Genomic DNA, 23,792 nt, shown 5'->3' with positions numbered 1-23,792 from the left:
CTATGTTCCATGACTATGCATGAAACAAGCTTTCATTGTATTATAAAGGCTCAGCAATTCATTCATGGCATAATACGGGGTCAAGCAAGATTTTATTTTTACAATGACAATTAAAAAATGCATTTAAACAAACAGAAGTCCTCCCAATTGTTTGAAAACAATTCTCTTTGGAGGGTAAAATATATTTTAAAACACACTGACTTACCAAATTTCAATTGTCAGGCTGCTGACTACTGAGCAAAAATTTGTATTTAAAAATATCACAAATATCTTTAACAGTGAAAATTTCAATGTGGTAAGTTTCATTGCAAAGTAATTTTCACCTGAGTAGATTTTGAAATTTAGTGCTCATATATTTGGGGGGAGGTGGGGAAGGAAAGACCCACTTGTCCAAGATACTAAGTTTATAGTGGATTCCTTCACATAGATAGCCCAGAGGGTTGAAGAAACATCTGCTGTGACCTTCCCAGGACACATGATGCCCCTTTCTCCTGGAAATTTGTTCTGATATTACGAATTCTCAGTATCCATAATATTTCCACTTAGTTACCCATTCAAGCATAGCAACCCAATTCAGTTTTATACAACAGTGTCTATAATATGTACAGGTTTAATTATGAATAAGAAATAGAAAATAAAAATTTACAGTGATTGAGAAAGGGTCAGAAAACGGGATAGGAAAAGTAATACTGTATAATCAGAATATCCTATTATCCTACCAGTTTTAATGACAGGGTTTTTCCTTTATTAGTTGAAATACAAAGAAGGCATAGGGGATCCCAGGAAAATAACACTATATATCAGAAAATTCAACGTGCTCCACCATCAGGATTTCCATCACACATTTAATTTCTTCTGTACAATTTTTATAAATGTGTTTTTCTTTTCAAAACCGTCAGATTTCCAGATTAAATTCAGCACTACACAGTATGCCCTTGAAGTAAAATGAGGTTACCTGCTTTATTTGGATACCAAGTTCCCTTCCAGACAGCATTAAAATAAAGACAAGACTACACAGATAAAATCCAGTATAATTCAAATCCAACAATGAAAAATTCCCCCCATATTGTTGCAAAATTCATTCTACTGAAATGCTTTGCTACAATAATAAAAAGCATACATTACATATAAAAGATACCAGTGTACTAAAAAGTGACAGAAGTGGACTAGCAAATCCTTCAAAGCACATTATATAAATGACTAGCATTTAAAAACATTTCTCCTATAAAATGTAGGTCATATACATTTATAAATTGGCGGTTTTATTTCTAAAGCAGTGATGTGTGTGTTCAAATAGTTAGCTGTTCTGTACAGTATAATATCTACTCAATTCAAACTACAATAGGTTTGTCTTTCTTTGTATTGAAGTTGAATAAATTCATCTGTTCAGCTGAGAAATCAAGCTTGAAAAATACATATCTAAAAATCAAAGTAGAAAGTTTAGAATTACTGAAATGTAGCTATGAAATATGAAGAGAACTATGTCACAATGGAGCTGAAGTCACCTCAAAACTTATGGGCTTGAATCTAAAACAGAAACAAATATTAAATCCAAAGCAAACCACAAAGTTAGGTAGCAGTACAGAAGCAGGAAAAAAAACAAAAAACAAATAAAAAAAAACCACACCCCCTTCCTTCAGTGTGATGGGCACTAAGTTTTGCGGTCTTCCTCCATCTTGCAGAAGAGTGGTAAGGCCATTCAATGCTTAGTGAAAGTGAGTACAGATGAAGTCAGATTTAGCCTGTCTCCCCTGCAACTTCAATTATGCTGTGTAAACAGTGTTATGTTCCAGTAGGAGGAACAATGGAATTTACTTATAAAAACTGATTAAAGATAATCATTATTAAATGAAATAAGGAGAATAACTCTGAAATGTTTTTAGAACTTTCCTGATGCTACTTGTACAGTTAGCACTGCTATGTATTATTGCTTACGTACAGTACAACATCATATGCCTTCTAACATAAAGCAGTACTGTGATTTGTTTGTACATATTTACAGATTCTTAAAAACAAGCTGTAAAAACATTACATACTTTCAGACAATACAAATTAGCACATTGGTACTCACTTCAAAACAAATGGAATGCATAACATTAATAAACATCATAAAGGAAGACTCACATAAAAGTCCTTGATTGTCAAGACACGTTTATATATAAACTCTAACTGTGCAGAATTAAAGATTCAATCATAGGTACATCCTTATTTGATGAACCGTATTTACAGCATGGTATTGCATAAAAAAATAAAATAATGTTTACAGGGTTTTACTTTTTTATCCATTGGATTAAAGAAAGCAACAAACACAACAGGAAATGTTTGTCTGCTTTAGTTTGTTTCCTACCAACGTTTAAGTGAAAAAAGGAAACACGGTTTTATTTGCAGAATATAGCAAAACAACTGGAAAATTATTTCCCTGAAATAAAGCAATTTGAAACAGAAAAAGTTTAAATTAAATTGCAGTGTCAAAAAGTTTCTCATTGATTATAATAGTGCTTCTTCAAGTAATTATACTGTGAAAAAACAAGTTCTAGTTTAAGATGTTCTATCTAAGAAATGCGGTACTACAGTAATGCCTACTTTTAAAGTTTCCCGGCTTTTTTTTTTTTAAACAGCCCTTTAAAAACCCAAATTGATAAAATGAAAGAAGTGGCAAAAGATCTAACCTACCTGGCACTTTGCAAGTTTCTCTCCCCTGTGGTAATGAAAGCCTACCCTGAGCACAAGACCTCTTTTGCCTGTCAGAAAGGGAAAATTACCCGACCACTGACAGTCCTCAGCCAGAGCTAAAAGGATGGATTTGTATGGTATCAAACAGAAAATCTGCAAGGACATCCAAAAGATTTAAGAGCCACTCAAATATTCTGAACCAAATGAATATGTGTACAATAAGAAGTCAAAAAAAAAAAAAAAAAAAAAAAAAAGCTTTACAAGATGTTCAACAGAGATTACCTCATCTAACCTGATCTGCTTCCAATCTTCAAACAGGAGAGTAGGTCCTAAGTGCAAAAGCATACCTCACTCACATTGACCAAAAGTTTAATGGTATAAGAGCATGTTTTAATGAAACACTTTGCTAACTGAAATGAAAAACACAAATTGCAGAAGGATTATCTCATATCCTCAATATTCTGATCTACAGCAGCACATAAAGGCTACTTACTTTTTACTATTAATGCCCAGATACAAATTAAGTAACTTTCTAAAGCAAAGTGGGGAAACCCAAACTGTTGAGATGTTTATCCTATGATGATAATACAAGGTAATTCTGGTAGGCATTTAGAATTTCACAGTAAGAGAGCCACAACTACTATACTTAAATGGTACGTCAATAACTTATGTCAAAGTATCAAATGCTTACAATGTGGTAGAAAAGTCTGCCATTATGTATATTTAAAGAAATGTGCCGAAGACAGGAATGCAACACCTGAAATTTTGCTTGCGTAACTACCATTTTCAAAGGCCTGCCTTCCTTGGCTTACCCTAACTGCTCAGCAGTAGAGTCACACTCTAAAAAAACTGTGCTGGTGATATTAAAGCAAACAAAAACTGTATACTATACCAGGACTGAACAAGTTGTTGAAGAACAAAATTTTTGACCAGGTTCAAAAAAAGAAAAAGAAAAAAGGAAAAAGGAAAAAGGAAAGAGAAAGAAGAGAGAGAGAAAGAGAAAGAGAAAGAGAAAGAGAAAGAGAAAGAGAAAGAGAAAGAGAAAGAGAAAAAACAAAAAGAAATCAACTCAGGAAATAAATGCCTATTATCAAATAACAGTATGAGAAAAATATAAACACCTATATAGCATGAGCACAGTTCCATTTTTCACATCTCACCTGAATAGAGCCTTCTTGCAATTGCATGATGTATAACACAACACACACTATTCTTCAAAGTCAGTAATGGCAGAACTTAAACATCTACCTCAGAGAAGTCTAAAATTCTTGAAAAGTTTGGCAGCAAAGAAAGCTGTCAAATAGGAAAATTAATATTTCAAGCAAAGCTTAATAACCAAAGTACAGAGGAAACCACATTAAACATAATTTATATTCATTATCATAAAACACCAAAATATTCAAAATAAATGTAAAAGATGTTAAGGGTTGATATTTTCTTTGTTCCCTTTATGAGAACAGTCTTGGGATAACATTAAATAAAAGAAACAATAATTTAAATGTGTAACATTCTATACTGAAACAAAGACTGCAGATCTATAGGGCCAATATAAAAGTTAAAGTGGAAATTAGCAACAATAAAGTTTCACCTTCCAAGAATATTAATTTTAGAGTATCACTGGTGCTACATCAGTATGTGCATTGTGACAAAGATGGTGGAAATTAAAATAAGCAAAAAAGTTGGAACAAATTAAAGAGGATAATAAAATCAATAGAAGTAATGTTATTTTCCAAAAATTAAAACTGTCCAATGTGTAACTCAAACCATCATTCTTTAGAAAAGTATACATATGTGTATATATAAAAGCACTATTTATGGTACCATGCTGTATTATTTTAAGACAAAGTATATATATATATATATATATATTAAAAAAAAAAAAAACATTCGTGGTATAAGGATAAAGTCTGTAGTTTATTTAGATTTTGAAATGCAACAAAAAGTTTCCGATCACTCATCTAGCTGAAAAAGAAATTGTAGTTACTAGAATTAGTAAACACTTTTGGTTTGTAAAATTGTAATGAGCAGTGTTCATTAAAAAGTAATTCAAGATAAAATAAGCAATTAAAATGCCCATTTCTTTAGTTTCTCTGGATACTGTTTAATTATCCAATCTATCAAGATTCTAGAAAGAGAAGGATTAAACCAGGTTTTACAGTTCCAAAGATATCCAATTTCCTTTTATTGCCAAAAATTAAAATTGTCAATTATGAGATGATTATGACACAACCATATCAAACCTAAAAATCTAATTTTTTTTTTACTTTGAGAAATCAAAAATACCAAATAGATTCTAAGTGCTCTATGTTAACTGAAGTGTATATGTAAAGTAAAATACAATTAAGCTTTAAAACGTGGAATATACATTTTGTGTAAGCATTATGTTCTTGGGAATGTAATCTACAGAATATCTTTTTACTAAAACTTCAAAACCTTGATACCTGCACATGAAAAATCATAAAAAATATCTAAGTACAACTGTACAAAGAAACTGACACCAATATGCATACTTCCATTGAGAAGTGAATGCTTCAACAGTTACGTATTTTGGTAAAAGTTTTGAAAGTATGCATATTTTAAAAGTAATTAGGCTTTTAAATAGTGGAGTCTTAGACTATCAGATTTTTATTACTTTCTTTTCTCAAAAAAAAAAAAACATGTCAATATAATGCAAAATGAAAATCAAGGGTATATGGCATATCATTCTTTTTAAACGGTGGTTTCTTGGTTTCTTTTTTTCCTCCTATAGGACACACTAATTTATTTAAGCCATAATCTCTTGACATTTAAACTCTGAAGTTCACTCTGTCTGTAAAGTATACTCAGATTCCCTGCTGAAGTGCAATGACTATGCTGAAAAACTTAGAAACAGTATGAGTAAATTTCACACAATTACTAATCTCCTAAGAATGTACAATGTTATCAATTAGGAAACAATTGTGCGAAAGTCTTTTTTTTTTCCTTTTAAACTCGGTGTAGGTGGAATAGCAAGTTTCTGTTCTAAAACAAGTAATGCATTGCTTCTATAAAGGTGACAACATGTAAGGCAGTTCAAAGAATGCTGACTAACCAAACAAAATGCAGTTATTGGATTATCTTGCTATTCATATCAGCTTAACTTGTTATAACGCATTGCTCTTAAATCTGTACAGCACTCCATTTACACAGAGTAACCCCACTCTTGATTAATCTGTTCTAAAGTGCCAGTATTATTTACACTTTTTTTTAGCCAAAGGTCTGGCCAGTTGTAGCATCAGGTGAAGATGTCATCCCAGCTCTATTATCATTTACATTCACCAAGGGAAATTCTGGAAATTCAGCACTTGTCCCTGGTCCCCGAAGGTTCACCTGTCCATTGGCAGTGCTAAACTGAGTAGCTATTCCAGCTCTTGATCCATGATATGGAGCGCGGAAGGGCTGTTCAAAGGAGCTCATTTGGTAAGCTTGGTGGACAGGCTGAGCCTCAGCTTTTTTCTGAGAAGTCACTTGATCCAAAAAGTCCTGTGTTGATGTGGCAGAAGCATGGTTTGTCTCATCACCTGAAAAGGGAAATGAGTGCTGTGAATCACCAACTATTAGTCCAAAGTGGGACTTATCTGGAGTTGTTCTTAGTGGAGAATTCATTCCTGATCGAAAGCTATTGATGGGCATGGCTGCATAGACTTGCTTGTCTATGGAAGAGAATGCTGGCTGATTTGGAAGGGTCTGGTTATCAGTCACAAAGTTAAGGCTCGGGCTATTCAAATAGGCATCATTTTGGCTAGTTCTGTCCAAAGCCTGCTGCAGAAACTTTGAGTATTCCTGCAACATGTTGGCTTTATCTGATGAGGATGCTTGGGAGCTTGATCCAACATTCTCTGCCTGGGTGACCTCAGGTACTTCTGAAGAATTTATTGATATGCTAGAAGTCACCTCAGTGTCTGCAACACTGAATGATATCTCATGCTGTCCATTAGCTTTATGAGAGTAATGATCCAAGAGAGTCTGCAGTACCTCATCTGGAATAACATTTTTGTCATGGTTACTCTTAATCTCCACATTCAGTGCCTGTGAATCTAATATGGATGCCGTAGTACTTTCATCAATGACACTTGCCACAGCTGCTTGTGTTACAGAAGGCTGAGAAGCTATGGTGCCCACATTCAGCGCATACTCCCTACTATTGTTACTTGCTGCTTGAAGGTATCGTTTCTTCTTCAAAAACTGCATGGCATCATCATAATTAGTACTACTGTGCACAGGTTTACTGGGCCCCTCCTGCAAATTATCGACCTGATCAATATCAGCATTGCCCTCTGAGTCCAGTAAAGCTTGTTTATCCACAAGTTCAAAAGCATACTTTGAAACTTTGCTCTCTTCATATGTGGATAAGGGAGAAATTGTTTGATTCTGCTCCAATGGCTGCTTCAGACTTCTCTTACTATTAATTTTTTTGAGAACCAACTTAGGTGGATGTATTTCTCCTGATGCATCTTCTAAATGCGATCCCCCAACTGAAGAATGTGGCATTTCAACAGCATACTCTGCTACCATATACTCATCTTTTACTTTAGTACTTGAAGAATAAAGGGGCAGGTAATCATTTTTGTCTTTCTTCAGGTCAGATTTGTCCAAAGCACTTTCTTTGTCCATCCCAGATGATTTTTTCTCAGTTTTCTGCCTTTTCTTTTTTGGCAGTGAGTTATCTTTTGGTGATGTAGAAAAGCCAGAATCTTCCTCAGATGTCAGAAGGCCACCTTTGATGGCACATCTGTTTAGCTTTTTGTCATGATTTTCATGGCACATACGTTTATGTTTCAATACACGATCTGTTCTGGAAAAATACTGTCAAATTCAGATTTCAGCAGTGAGTTTTTTAGTTTGTGTTTTTCGTCAAGCAAGAAAAGAAAAGAAAAAAGTAATTAATATAAAAATAGAAGCAGAATAATATAAGCAAATCCAAATGAATTTGTTGAGCCGTTTGCCAATTATAAATCTAATCAACAGCAGTTGGGAGGTTCTTCAAACAGTTCTAGTAATGACATTTTCTAATTTACTAGAATGATTTTATAATTTAATTTAGGATAGAAGAATTTCAATGTCCATCATACCTCAGCAAAATGGTTAAAAAAACAAACATTTTAAACCACCCCTTACCTGTAAACAGTATTCACACTGGTAAGGTTTTTCTCCACTATGAGTTCTCTTATGCCTTTCCATGTGATATTTTTGTATGAATCTCATACCACATTCATCACAGCGAAATGGTTTTTCACCTAGTACATGATATAGAAAGTTTAAAACAAAACAAGTGTTATGACAAAAACTCTACCCCTATATTAAATATATCTTCCAATTTAATTGGTAAAAAATATTTTGCTTTGGGGTGCCTGGGTGGTTCAGTTGGTTAAGCATCCGGCTCTTGATTTCAGCTCAGGTCATAATCTGTTTGTGAGATGGAGCCCTGAGTCAGGCTCTGCGCTGACAGCATGGAGCCTGCTTGGGATCCTCTCCTCCCTCTCTGCACCCCCCCCCCCCAGCATGCGTGCTTGTGCATACTCTTCCTCTCTCTCTCAAAATAAATAAACATTAAAAAATATTGTGCTTTATAAAAATAAAAGATTGGCATGTGCCATTGGGAAGAAAAGACTGAAAGTAGGCATACTCAATTTCCCTCCCTTTCTATTATGTGTGTACATAACACACTCTCTGTGGAGACAAACAGTACCAGGAACTTACAGCAAGATGGACATGGTTTTAGTAAGAGTAGTTGAAGCTTTTAATCTTTTTTATTCAATCATACAAAATACTATTTTAGAAAATTTTTTGAAAAAAGAAAATGTTACCCATACATAGTCCAACACAATCCTTGGATACACCTTTTCAATTCTTCATTTCTTTTCAACAAATATTTGTGGTTAAATGAAATCTGAATCCTAGGAAATAGTCTTAAAAATCTAATTCATTAAAACATAAAAAGAACTTAAATTACAGACTAAATTTCAAAAGGTTTGTTTATAACTGATCACTTTTCTCAACTCAAACCAGAATTTCTCAGGTCCTTTTTTTGGCAGGGAATGAATCAAACCAAGTACTGGTCATCAGACACATAACCCCGGCTTCCACCCCCTCCATTTTATGTTTTAAAGTGTCATAAGGACTTTTTGGCTGTAAGGAACCATTACTATGGAGATCTAAAATAGTTTTTACTGATAAAACCACAGTAAACAGAAGGGTGTGATAATAAGTTACCTTGAATAGTATGTTTTTGGGAAGCAACTGTTTTCATCTTTCATACATTTGACAAAATCCTATGGAATACTTGCTCTCTAACCCATAACCCTGCTGCAGGTGATTAAAACTGTAAGATTCATTACTTGTCTTCATAGAGCTTGGGAAAACAAGACGCGCACATTAGACAGACAACTAACTAATAAAACTATGTCCAGCTCCAGTTTACTTTTACAACGTTTTATCTCACTACCTTTCTTCTTAAAACTTTTCCTCCAGCCAAATCAAAATACCTACCATCTTGTGCTTTTCTACCTCTGCTACAATTCACACTGCTCCTTTAGTCAAGAATGCCTACCCCTGTGTGTTCAGGCGCTACATTCAAGTTCCAACCCAAATCTTCTGAGATCCTTTGCCCTATTCTTTCAAGGAAAAGTATCTTCATCTTCTTTAAATTTCCATAGAACTTCATCTGTGGCTCTCCTATGGCACTCATTAATTCATCTCAATAATTATTTTGTACATCTCTATTCTACAAGATCACATTTAAGGGCAGAATCTGAGCCTAAATTATCTTTATGTAGCTCAAAATATTTTGTGCACTTAAGTGTCAAACGAATGGCATAAATGATTATTAGAGTGGATTACTAGTGGGAAAAATGTTACTGAGCTGGTATGATTTGGAAAAGCTTCTTGCCGGTGTTAGAATTTAAAGTGAATAGCACTTAAAGAGACTGTGTATGTAATTAAAGCCAAAGAAAGAAAATGTAGTGGGAAACAGAGAAACTAAGGGTTTAGTTACTATAAAACGTCAAGGAGAAATGGTGCCTAAGAATATAATTTAATTTGGTGACAAGTAAATTATTTGAAACTTTCAAGAATGCAACTTCTGTAATTGCTATGGAGTTACCAAATTTTAGGGCCGAAGGGACCTTGTGGTAGCTTTCAAACTGTGCCATTGGGGGCTCCACAGAGACCCCCAAAGGCTGATGCTGTTGTGGCAAATGGCTCTAAGAGTGCCACCCAGATTTCAAGACAGAATAGTTCCACTTCTATATAATAGGGTTTTGAGTATGGACTTCAATGGTTCAGAGGCTAGATTAAGATTAACACAAGTAATCAAGACCAATTCACTTATTCCACAAAACAAAGAAATAATCGAAGCTGGGAGAGAGGATAACTTATTAAGAAAGTTTGGAAGTGAAAGAAATGAGGAAAAGGAGATGAGAAGTAATAATCAGGAGGCAATCTATTTAAGATCAAGTAGTGTTAGAGACTGAAATTAATTTATTTGAAGGCAGAAGGGAAAGAGCCAGTGAAGGAGAGAAATGAAATATTATCATTAATAATCAAAAGAACAAGATCTCAGAGGACTTAAGATGAAAAGGGAAGGAGAGTGCAGATTATATTTTAGAATAAAAGAAAAAAACAGTTGCATATTTTGACACAGAGAATGTAGATGATAGAGTTTATTGAGCTCACAAGTGAAAGTCACTTCTCAAAAGTGAGAAAGGATAAAAGAGAAAATTAGTGGACTGATAAGAATTCATTTAATGCTGCACGATATTCATGGACTGGCAGACTTAATACTGTTTAAGACGGTTAATACTCTCCAAGCAGATCTACACATTCAAAGCAGAAATTGAGAACCTGATCCTAACATTCATTTGGAAATGCAAGGGATCCAGAATAGCCAAAACAATCTTGAAAAAGAAAAACTAAGTAGGGAGACTCACACTTCCTAATTTCAAAACCTGCTACAAAGCTACAGTAATAAGATACTGTGGTAATGGCATAAGGATAGACATAGATCAAGGAATAGAATTGAGAGTCCAGAAATAGATCTTTACATTTATGGTCAACTGATTCTCAACATAGGTGCCAATACACTTCAACGGGGAAAAAATCGTTTTGTTTTTTTTTTTTCAACAATGATGGTGGACCAATTTGACACTCACATAAAGAATAGAGTTGGACCCCTACCTCGCATCATATACAAAACTTAACTCAAAATAGATCATAGGCCTAAATGTGAGAATGAAAACTATAAAACACTCAGAGGAAAACATAGAAATATCATGACCTTGAATTAGGTAATAATTTCTTAGATATGACACCAAAAGTCCAATCAACTAAACAAAAAATACAATGAACTTCATAAAAAATGTTTAATTCTTCAAAAAACACTATCAAGAAGGTAAAAAGAAAAAAAGGTGTAGCTCCTGTGGGAAACGGTCTAGCAACCCCTCAAAATGTTAAACACAGACAATTCTACTCCTATGTACATACCCAAAGAAATAGAAAACAACGACTCACTCAGATGCTTGTACCCCAATGCTCACAGAAACAGTATTAAGAACAGCCAAAAGATGGAAACAACCCAAGTGTCCAACAAAGGATGAATGGATTAGCAATATGTGATATATACATACCATGATATATTATTCAGCCATAAGAAGAAATGAAATTCTGATACATGCTACAACATGGATGAACCTTAAAGAAATTATGCTAAATGAAAGAAGCCAGACACAAAAAAGACAAGTACTGAATGATTCCACATAGATGAGGTTATCTAGAATAGGCAAATTCACAGAGACAAAAGTAGAATAGAGATTACCAAGGCCTGGGATAGGGAGGAAAGGAGAGTTGTATTGCTTAATGGTTAGAGGTTTTCATTTGGTCACATAATATTTTAAATGTACTTCATGCCACTAAATTGTATGCTTAAAAATGATTAAAATGCTCAACTTCATGTTGTGTTGTTTTTTTTTTTTTTAAGTGAAAAGATAACTTCTGGAATGGGGTAAAATATTTGTAAATTATGTACCGGATAAGGGATATGCATCCAGTATATGAAATGAACACTTACAACTCAACAGTTAAAAAGACAATCTAAGAATAGGCAATAGATCTGAATAGGCAGTTCTCCAAAGATATGCAAACAGTCAATAAGTACTTGAAAAGATGCTCATCATTGTTCATTAGGGTAATGCAAATCAAGACCACAATGAGATACTTCACACCCAATAGGAAAGTTAAAATAAAAAAGACAATCACAAATGTTAGCATGGATGTAGAGAATCTGCCCATATTTTCAAGACATATTTGTAGTTTCATCTTTTACATTAAATCTGATATATCTGGGGTTCATCCTGAGGTCCAGATGACTATCTAGTTTTCCCAACACCATTTACTGAAAAGTTCCACTTTTTTCGATCACTTCTTTAATCAAAATCATATACTAGTAAGTTCCATGGGTCTATTTCTAAACCTTCTATTCTGTTCCATTGGTCTGACTGTTCATAAGCCAGAAAGAAAATGTTTTATGACTTTATAATACATTTTATCATCTGGTAGGGCTAATCCCCCTCATTGTTGTTCTGGTTTATCCACTTTCCATATTACTTCAAAATTAACTTGTCTAGTAACTGCAGTAGGAAAGGGAGAGCTGCCTGAAATATTTACGTTAACTTATTAAAAAATTGGTATTCCTGGGCACCTGGGTGGCTCAGTTGGTTAGATGTATGACTTCAGCTCAGGTCATGATCTCGCAGTGAGTTTGAGCCCCGCGTCTGGCTCAGTGCTGACAGCTTGGAGCTTGGAGCTTGGAGCCTGGAGCCTGCTTCAGATTCTGTGTCTCCCTCGCTCTCTGCCCCTCCCCCACTTGCACTCTGTCTCCCTCGCTCTCTCTCAAAAATGAATAAACGTTAAAAAAATTTTTTTTAAAATTGGTATCTTTTATGATGTTGACCTTTCTTACCACTAAATAAATAAATAAATAACCAACCAACCAACCAACCCAGGGCGGGGGGGCGGGGTGGTGGGGGGGAACAGGGAAGGGGAAATATGTCCTTCCATTTCATCAAGTTTTGTTTTGTGTCAACAGTGTTTTAGTGATTTCTTCATATGGGATATCCCACATTTCTTATTGTTGATACTGTAAAAAAGGGTGTTTTCTTCTGTTATATCTTCTACTGTGGGTGTGTATATACAAAGTGTATGGTTTTCTGTTTTACTGAATTTACTAGTTTGCAATAATTTTTCATTGACACTCATGGGTTTTTCAAGTATGCAATAATATTGGTTGCAAAAATTGGTTTTTGGCCTGTAATATATTTTGTGTGTATGTACTTTTGCTGGCTATTATTCCCAAATATTATATTAAAAAGTATTGGTAACAGGGTTATTAACAGGGGGATCAGGTGTGTGGGGGGGAAGTAATGGTGATAATGTGCTCTGTATCTTACTCCCGACTTTGGTACTTTGTTATGTCTTTTGAAAGGAAATAAAAAATAAAATGACTGATACATAATTTCTCTAAGAATAAAATTAACACATAGAAAATCCTTTTACTGCTTTTCCCCTTGAAAGCCAGGGCCCCTCTACTAGAAAAGACAATTTATACAGCATTTGAGTAATTTCAAGATTAGGAGAAAAAGCTTACTTAAAAAAATAAGAAGTTTATAAATACTATTTTCAATTCAGGAAAGCTGTAACATGGGGAGGAAAAGACAAGGTGTTCTGCTAATGGTAATCTCCAATACCCAAGAAGCCTCGGGTTTCTCTTCTAATGGTTGTCCACTGAGACCACAAATTCTTTGCACTGTGGTGTTTCTCCCTGGTAACTTTAACACTGCACACATTGAGCTACTTACGGGTAAGAATTCTTACTCTAATATATGAGTAATTATTGGGCCAAATGATATACAAGTATTAAGGACATAAACTTTATTAATCTGATTGTTAGCAGTTTCAACTATGCCTCTTCTTCCTCTTCAAACCATTCCAATCTGGCTTTTGCACTTATTTCATCAAATGGTTCTTGCACATCACCTTCAAGTTATCAAATTCAACCAAATCTTTTCAGTTAACTTAGTAGACCTCTCAATAGCATTCAACTCAAGTGATCCCTTTTTTTTTTTTTTTTTTTTTTTTAAATTAGCTTTCTCTTTGGCTTCCTTCTATGGCAACCATGCTCCTTAGGTATCTCCACCTGCTCCCAGCTCACCTTCTTCCCTCCACCTATGAAATGTTTTAGTTCTTTAAGGTTTCCTCCTAAGTTTTTTGCTTTTTCTTTCTTTTTATTTGGCAAGAAGGGAAACTCATCTACTTCCATCGCTTTAATTACACTTAAATCTGAGTTGCAAACCCATACATCCAAACTGCATACTCAACAAACATATGCACTTCCAGAACACCTGGGGATCTCAAATACATTATATCCCACACTAACCTTGTGATCTTCAACCCACAGCTTAGTCCTTCTCTTGATTCCTTATTCATATGGATGGCACTCCCATTCATCTAGTTTTGCACCCCAAAGGCCCACACAGCTTTTCTTTATCCCCTCTCTCCATATGCAACTGATTAACAGGTTCCACCTATTAAATCCCTGCCAAATCCCCCCACTTCTTTTCATTTCCCACTGTCATCACCCAAGTTCAAGACACTATCATGCCCTGGACTGGACTATTTATATAATAACCTTTTTATAGCAGTCTCTCTGGGATCCACTCTCATCTCCTTACAATTCCATACCACTCCCAGATTTTGTTAATGTTAAGTACATCTGATCACCTTTAAATCCTATCCATGGCCTTCCACTGTTCTTAGAATTTAAAACAACAACAACAACAACAACAACAACAACAACAACAACAACAACAACAATTGGGTTCTCTATCAACTGGCCCCTGCATGTCTGATGTTTCTTCACAATTCCCTCCTTTACTTTCTGAGTTCTAATCAAAGTTGCCTTCTTCCAATTCCTATAAACTTACCATGTTTTTTCTCTCCTCTAGGATCATTTTCTCCTAAAATTCCTCCCCCAAACCAATTCTATGATAGTGAATATATTTAATGAAGTCTTCTTAAAATCTAGGTCAAAAATATTTATGGTAATACTAAACCTATGACAAAATTCACATGGCCTATCCAGTAATACATAGTTCACAACAGAAGGAACGGTCCATCTTCAGCAAATCATAAAAACAGGTAGGTATGACAAAATTTACAAGAATAACCAATATTACACTAACCAAAAAAAGATCAGGCACTATTATGAGAAGCACTGTAAATACTTAAGAATACAGGTTCTAGAGCCAGACCGGCTGGATTTTAATGCTGGGCTCAGTATTTCTTAACTGTGAGAAACTGAGCATGTTATTTAAACTCTTAAGGCTTGATATTCTTATCTGTAAAGTAATAAATTAGATAACCTGTGTGAACTAATTTAAAAATGAAACCTGATGTACTTTAATAGTTCAATAAATGTTAGTTATTAAAAAAAAGAAATGAAGAGGTTAATAATAAATGATTATCATTATATTTACATATTGATTATAGTTATAAACCCAATGGCTAGACTATAATATCCCAAATGCAAACACCCTTAACTTTGATAAGTTTTGGAAAAGGGAAACAAGGAGGATTACTGAAATAAATACACGGGCTAGTAATCACATATTCAGTTATTTGCTTAAAACTTTAGAAAATGTATCTTTTGCCTATAGTCCTTCCAGGAGGTTCGAAAGATCATTTATCAGTCTAAGAAGAATGCATAAAAGGTATACCTCAGAGATATTGAGGGATTCAGTTCCAGACTACCACAATAAAGCAAATATTGCAATGACAGGAGTCAAATGAATTTTTAAATTTCCAAGTGCAAATAAAAGTTATGTTTACACTCTACTATATTAAGTGTGCAACAGCATGTCTTAAAAAAGCACATTCTCTTAATTAAAAAATCTAAGCTTTCAGCAAGCTGTAATCTCTGATCACTGATCACCGTAACAAATAATGAAAAGTTTGAAATACTGCAAGAATTACCAAAATGTGACAGAAACACAAAGTGAACAAATGCTATCCAAAAAATGGCACTAATAGACATGCTTGACACAGAGTTGCCACAAACCTTAAATTTGAAGGAAAAAAAAAAGCAGTATCTGTAAAGCACAATAGAATAAGGTATGCTTGCACTATGCAAAAAACTATCTTCTATAGGAAATAATCTGAGACTAAACTACAACCAATGAAGTATAAATTAGGTCAGTAATAAAAACTGTGAAGACGCCACAGTAACATTAAGACATATCGGTTAAATCAATACTGACCACAAAAACCCCAAAAGGTTTTAAGTTAACTAAAGGAAAAAGTAATTTTTCCAGGTACCAAATTTTAAAGCCCACCTTTCCAGTACAATAGAATGGCTTTCTTTCCCTAGAATGGAGGTCAGGGAGAAACTTCCAACTTCTGCCATTTTAAACTTTAGAAACATTGATAATATTTGCCCATTTAAAAAAGTAACCGGTTGGGGTCACCACCTCCTTCCACAAAAGAAAATGAAGAAAGAGTTCTTTCGTTTCCTTTGGCTTTTTTTCTTTTGTGGGGCTATGAAATTATACATTTACATTGTAATTTTTTAAGTGGTCTAGTCTTCTTAAGATGAAACAGCAAATGGCGGGTGGGGAGCTGTTTTTGGCTTAGGTTTTAGACTTCGCTTTATGAGACAGACAACAGTAAAAAATTATCAGTCACCTCCAGTTAAGAGCAATATCCCAGGCAGACCTTATTCACAATTTTAAAGATTTGAGAGTTGGTCTAGGACTCACATGTGGAACACAAACAAACACTGTCCTAAGTCTAAAATTAAACTGAACATCATACAATTATGGCAATTTCCACATCTTATTTCTCTAATGGGCCAACACATGCATCCAATACACAACGTGTAACAATATCTAAGCATATTAACACTAAGTGATTGATGTCCTAATGATAATACCTAGGCAGTACAAGATCAAAATTAAAATAATAACAAAAGGAAATTTAAGTTAGAATCTGAAATGTAAATTTTAAACAATGAGCTAAGTAAGCACTACCTTGACTTGTAAACATTTTAGTCTGATTTTGAACTTAATATAAAACCCCATTTTCCAGCTACCTCTTGAAAACAAGTGCTCTAGAAAACAATTAAGATTACACTAACCACATAAAGAGGTTACCAAATCAACAGACTCTATTCTACACTGAACTCTATTCTATGCAGTATTCTATACTGCATTCCATAAAAAGAAAGAAACCCATCATCAGCTTATCTTTCTTATTTATGACACTATCCTCATATAAGATTGGGCAAATGCACATCAGCTTTCCTTTATTTAAAAAAAAAAATTGGGGCGCCTGGGTGGCTCGGTCGGTTAAGCGTCTGACTTCGGCTCAGGTCATGATCTCACGGTCTGTGAGTTCGAGCCCTGCGTCGGGCTCTGTGCTGACAGCTCAGAGCCTGGAGCCTGTTTCAGATTCTGTGTCTCCCTCTCTCTCTGCCCCTCCCCTGTTCATGCTCTGTCTCTGTCTCAAAAATAAATAAACGTTAAAAAAAAAAAATTAAAAAAAAAATTAACTAGGGCATCAAAGGATGAAGAAGCATTCTCTCAAAACATAGTTTTTTTTTTAATCACTAAAATATTTTTTCCTAATCTGAGCCCTAATCAGGGTCTTTTGATTTTTTGCCCACTGTCTCTATTATTGTCACAATAAAAATGATTTGCCTTTTTACATTAATTGCAGCCAACACTTTTATTTCATATATAGTGCATCTAAGAAGGATGGTATAGATAACCTAACATGGACAAGTAGCATAAGAGAACTTTTAGCGAAGAACTCAGACAATGGGACTCAGAATTAGTAACAATTTCAAGCAGCTATATTTTTCTGAATTCAGCTGTCAGTTAAACAAAGATAATAAACAAGCACAACAGTTCTAGGAACATAGCATGAAGTAGTCAAGTATTCTATTTTTTAAAGTGTCATCTTAAAAATGCGGGTGAAATATGCATTCCAACCTAGAACACCTGTCTGGTTTATGTTTTTAATCTTAACATTTTACTGAGCACCTACCATGTGCCAAGCACTTGCTGGGCACTCTTACAGTTGAATCAACTCTATTCTTATCAATTAAGTACATTATCCCCAGTTGCCAGGCTAGGAAACCTTTGCCCAAAGTCATGGTACTAATATAATCAGGCCCAGGAACAAAAACACTGGTGGCATTCTTTCATCTCCAGAAAAATCACATCAGCAGCAAATTCATCTATCTACCTCATGGTTTATCTCAGAGCAATCCCAAACTGTGGACCAATGCACACCAGGCTTTCATCAATTCATTAACAAGTACTAAGTGCCTGTCAGTGTCTGGAAATGACAAGAAAAGAACAAGAGAATAGATGGAACCTAGGTTTTCTTGTGTTTTTTTTTTTTTCATACTATTTGACTGTTTGATAAGTTTTCACAAATGAATACACCTTTGAAAACATCACCACATTCAAGACAATGAATTCAACTATATAATCCCTTCCTCTCACCCTTTCTCGTTCTATTCCCCCTTCTCCAGGCAACTTATTATCTGCTGTCTGTCCCTATAGTTTATATTAATTATTATTATATTTTCAAACATACACAAAACAATATAAAGAGTACTTGTACCCATCACTCAGCTTTAATAATTATCAACAATTTTATTTTACCTAATGCTTCCCATTATTTCTTTCTTCCTTCCTTCATTTTAAGCAAGCAAACTTTTTATTGGAGTGTAAGAGTCACAGAGAAAGTAAACAAATCATAATCATAGTTCACTCAATTTTTACAAAGTCCACTGACTCATTTAACCAGCACCCACAATCAAGAAAAAGAACATCACTAGCATCTTCTAAGCACTTCATGAAGCCTCACTTGGTCACTAATCTCTCAAAGATAATCACTCCTGACACTAGAGATTAGTTTTGCCTTTTAATAAACTGTTATGGAAATTTTAAGCATACAAAAAAGTACAAAGACGATACCTTTATCATATTCTAAGAACAGATGGATTGAGGGGTAATATACTTACACAAAAGTATACAAAACATAAATGCAGTTTACTGAATTTTCTCAAAGTGAATAATACACCTGTGTAAACAGTATCCTATCCAAGAAACAGAATGCTATGCACACAGATGCACTTCTATCCTCTCTCCATCAGTATTCACTATCCTGATTTCTGACACATAATTCATTTTGCCTTTTTATGAACTTAAACTGAATGGAGTCATACAGTATGTATTCTTTTGTGTCTGGCTTCCTATACTCAACGTCATGCTTTTAAGATTTATCACAACATCGTGTTTGGTATTCTATCACATGAGCGTACTAGGATTTATTGACTCAACTCTTTATGGAAATCTGGGATGTTCTCAGTTTTGGGCTATTAATAACAATGTTGCTTTAACATTCTTATACATGCCTTTTGGTGAATATACGTGTACTATATAAACACAACATGTGCAGCCTTGGCAGATAAAGTTTACTAAAGTGGATGTCCCAATTCACATACCTGACAGCAGTATATAAGAGTTCTGAGTGATCCACATCCTTCTAAGTACTTTGTAGGGTGTGTATTTTCCATTTTAGCCATTCTGGGGTGTGTTCAAGTGGTACTGGATTGCAATCTTAAGCAATTTTCCTCATGGCTAATGAAATTGAATACCCTTTCACAGGTTTGCTAATCATCTGGATATCCTTTTTGTGTGTTAAGTGACTGCTCAAAGAGTTCTACCTACCCTTCTATTAGCTTGTCTTCTCCATAACAAATTAGTAGGAATCCTGTACATAATCATCAGGTTTAGTTTTCACTTTCTTAACAGAGTCTTTAACGAACCTAGTCTTAACGTTAATGTAACCCAATTTATCCATTTTTTTTCTATCATAACTAGCACTTTCTATATCCCAGTGGAAAAGGTTACATCCTTTATGTCTCTTTTTCTGTTTTCATTTTTTTCTCTCTGTGATATTTTCTAGTGACATCAAACCACTTTTCACTAACCTTCTCTTTCATTATCTCTATTCTTCTGTTAAGCCTATGTTATATATATATATACTCTGTATATCAAATATTTTATTTTTCAGTTCTAGAATTTTCATTTTCTTTTTTTTACAGACTGCAATTCTCTGGTAAAATTCTCCATCTTTTTACCTATTTTCTATACCTTTCTACGATTTTCCTTCTATGATTTACAGTCTTTCCCAAATAATTCTATCATCTTAGCCACCCTAAAGACTGTTTTTTATTATCTGTATTTTTCCTCTTACTTTTTTGTGATTCTGTCCTATCACCTGGTATGCACTGTAATTTTTGGCTGAATGCAAAGCACTACATATGAAAATTTGTAGAGGCTCTGGATGATGTTAATGTCTTTTAAAGAGAGTTCACCCTTTCTTCTAAGCACTCAGTGTAGGGACTGATAACCTAAATCTCCAAATGGATTAGGGCAACCTGAGACTGGGTCCAATATCTTCTGTCTACTTTCTCCCCATCTTCTACTTCCAAAAAAATGGTCAGTGACAAGCAAACTGCCTTGCTACTTTAAAACTTAGTACTTAGTACCAACTTCAATACTTTTACAATGGAATTTCTAAAATTTTATATAATCTATTTTGATGGTACCAAGTCTTTATGAATTTCATTATGGACTCTTAAGACTATTCACTGTGAATGAGAATCGTTGCTTACTGAGATTGTGCCATTAATTCAATATATGATGCAGTAACAGCATTTTAATTGCTGCAAGCAAAGCACAAATCTGACGAATTACATTGTATATAATTAGAATAAAAACAAACAAGTTACAGGTTAAAAATACTTTCCAAAGGTAATTTATTTTCCATATGATGTAAATTAAATTCTTTTAGTGCTTCATCACTCTGGTACTAAACACTGACTCACAGTTTAACCCGTTCTTTAGATAACAGATGTTATATAAGAAGTCTTATATTATCCATTGAATATAAAAAATTATTTGAAATATATAATAAAACTTATCATCCATATTAACAAGGAGAAAAATGAAGCCTAATATTTTTGCCAAATTTTTAGTTTTGGGTTTCTGCATATTTCAGAAAATAATTAATGTAGATTCATTACTATCTTACTTTTTATTTTGTATTACATTTAGAAATAGGAAGTTAATATTGTACATAAAACTGAAATTAAATGTAACATTATTTTGGAAAACACGAAGAGGTCTTTCATGAAAATCATGTTTTTCTATCAATTTGAAAAAATAAGTCTATAGGAGAAAAAACTGCAAATCACATATCTGCTACCAAACACATTCTTTGATACTTTTAACCATCCCTCAAATATCTGTATTTGCATACATATGGAAAATAAGCACATGAAAAGATAATCAACATGTTTGGTCCTTAAGAAAATGCAAATTAAAACAATGAAAGACAAGTACATGCCTATTAGAATGGCTAAAAAAAAAAGAAGTATGACAATACCAAGTATTGTCAAGGATACAGATCAAATGGACTGCTTACAAACTACTATAGAAGGCAAAATGGTATAGCCACTTGGGAAAACAGTTTGGTGGTTTCTTATAAAGTTAAACATACACTTAAAATATGACCCAGCAATTCCACTTCTAGGTAGTTTCCTAAGCAAAATGAAAATGTGTTCACAAAAAAGCTATATGCAAATTTTAAAAGCAAATGTTTATAGAAGCTTCACTCATAATCACCCAAAACTGGAAACAACCCAAATATACCTCAACTGGAGAATGGGTGAACCAACTGTGGTATATCCATAAAATAGAACAATGCTCGGAAGTAAAAAAGAATGAAATAACCGATGCATCAACAGCATGGATGACTCTCAAAGGCACTATGATAAGTGGAAGAAGCTAGACTCAAAGGATACAAACCACATGGTTTAATTTACAGGATATCCTGAAAGAGGCAAAGGATGGGAATTGGAGAGGAATTTGGGGGAGTGACAACTGTTCTCTATCTTGACTGTGGTGGTGGTTACACAAATGTATAAATTTTATACATTTGTATACACAGTGTATACACTAAAAATAGTAAAGCTTATTGTGTGTATATTAAACCTCAGTTTAAAATAATGAAAAAAAGAAGTTTAAAGCCAAGAAAATATATTTCCCTTAAGAAGAAAAAGGTAACGAAAATTAAACTACCTAAATGTATACGTATACAAAACACCAGAAAAATCCCCAGCTATTTTGCAAAATAAAATAAATCACTATTAGCCCATCTTCCTCCAAAAGATCGAAAGCTTTCCAACTCACAGAGGAATACATACAGTACTAGGAACTAAAGTTCTCTTTTGATTATTTTGATTTTCTCAGTGAAATAGGAAACAGACAATCAGCTGAAAGTGAGAGGGTAGGAGGAAATGTTGGAGGTTTATGAAAAGGAGAAGGTATGAAATATCTGGGAGAAAGCCTGGGAAGCTTTTTCTGTAAAAGATCAGACAGTGAATATTTTAGGTTTTCAGAGTCATACAATCTCTGTCACAGTTACTCAACTCTGGTACTAGAGGGAGAAAACAGCCACTGACATTCCATAAAGGAATGGATATGGCTATGTTCCAATAAAAGTTTAATTACCCTAACAGGCAACAGGTGGAACTGGCTCATGGGCTGAAATATGGACCCCATCTAGATGAGTGGTAGACTGAATGGACTGCGAGGGAATACACGATTTCCAAAAGGCATTAAGGGCCCCACTTAATGTTTAATGTGACCCTAATTCAGCACAGCTTTGTTTTATTTCAGAAAAGGCAAGAGTTAAATTTCCCAAAGTTGTAATTTAGCCAAGTGAGTACTATGTATGAGAGAGAACAAAAAGTATGAGTTAAGCAAAGTAGTGATTACGATGACAACAGAATTTAAACTGGAAAGGAAAGAGATGCTGAGGAAAAGGAGCGCTAGTGAAAAGGAGGTATAATGACTGGACTGTAGGTCCTAGTAGAGATAAAAGATTGTTGAAACCTAAGTACCAGAAAGCATCAGCAGCAATGACAGGAGACAGTGCTTAGAAAATGAGAAACTGAAATCATGAAGAGATTAAGGTTTGGTAACCACTAGCCTAAGGTATGACCAAGAGTGAGGTAGAATGAATGACAAGATCATCAACAAAGCAGAGGTCTAAGAACTGACAGAGTAGGACAGTCAAAGAATAAACTTTGACACTGGTTGGCAAACTTACCCTATAAAGAGTCAGATAGTAAATATATTAAGTTTTGTGGGCAAAGAGGTAAAAATCAAGGATATTGTATACATACTTCTATAAGGAAAAAAGAATTTCCATGTATATTTTATTGATGAAATTCAACATATAATAATAAGGGTGATAATAACAGAATAGCAAAGTAATAATAGAATATAATTTCTGACCATACAGATGTACTAATGAGAAGACTGGGATAATTTTTTATGGGAGGATGTTGTGTTTCACTGAATTGGGGTTGGAAGTTAATGTTCCTTATCATCAAAGTTGATTGCAAATGTTTATCTGCTAATGCTGATCTGTAATGAGATTTTATGTATTCTTTAAAACTCTTTTAAAAGTCACAAAGATACTGACATTAATCCATGAAAATAGAATTTTAATTAAGAATTATTCATCACTTGGAAGGCATTTACAGAATTCTGTTAGATTCTTTTCTTGATATTTGCCTTTTAGCATGCTATTACATTGGAGATGAATTACTTGCAACTGAAGGAGGAGGTGGCGTTACAGTTGAATGGTTTGTGAAATACAAAAATTTCTTTTGCGCTTGCATCAAGGTCTAAAATCTAATGAAAATATAATTTGAGGCTGGAAAATGTATCTACCCCATATTTATGTGGGAATGGAGATTTTGCCTCTTGTAACTGGTAACAACAGGGGAAGTGTATAAAGCAGCATTTTGTGATTCAACATTAGCAGCTTTCAAAATGACTTTATCACAGAAGTTTCACTATCAACACTGTTTTCCCCTTGTAGCATTAGGTTTAACTTACTAAGAAACATTTTCAAGTCTTCAGCAAAACCTAATTTTCAGAGCCATTTTCCATTGTTCTACA

General features: G+C 34.2%; 1 protein-coding gene across 5 annotated transcripts in view; it reads right to left on the bottom strand.

The window, feature by feature from the left end:
* Positions 1-825: 825 nt before the first annotated feature.
* The window catches only part of ZNF148 (zinc finger protein 148), a 127,098-nt gene continuing 104,131 nt past the window's right edge, over positions 826-23,792 (bottom strand). For all 5 annotated transcript variants that reach the window (XM_086675170.1, XM_025913001.2, XM_086675168.1 and 2 more), the window contains 2 exons: positions 7,810-7,928; positions 826-7,497 (listed from right to left, as the gene is read on the bottom strand). In XM_086675170.1, coding sequence (XP_086531296.1) covers positions 5,899-7,497; positions 7,810-7,928 — 1,718 coding nt within the window. In that variant the 3' untranslated portion in view covers positions 826-5,898. The remainder of the gene's footprint in view (positions 7,498-7,809; positions 7,929-23,792) is intronic.

The sequence above is a fragment of the Puma concolor genome, chromosome C2, assembly GCF_028749965.1.
Source record: "Puma concolor isolate L17-30 chromosome C2, mPumCon1.1.hap2, whole genome shotgun sequence".
NCBI classification, from domain to species: domain Eukaryota; kingdom Metazoa; phylum Chordata; class Mammalia; order Carnivora; family Felidae; genus Puma; species Puma concolor.
This window is presented reverse-complemented; position numbering and strand designations above follow the sequence as displayed.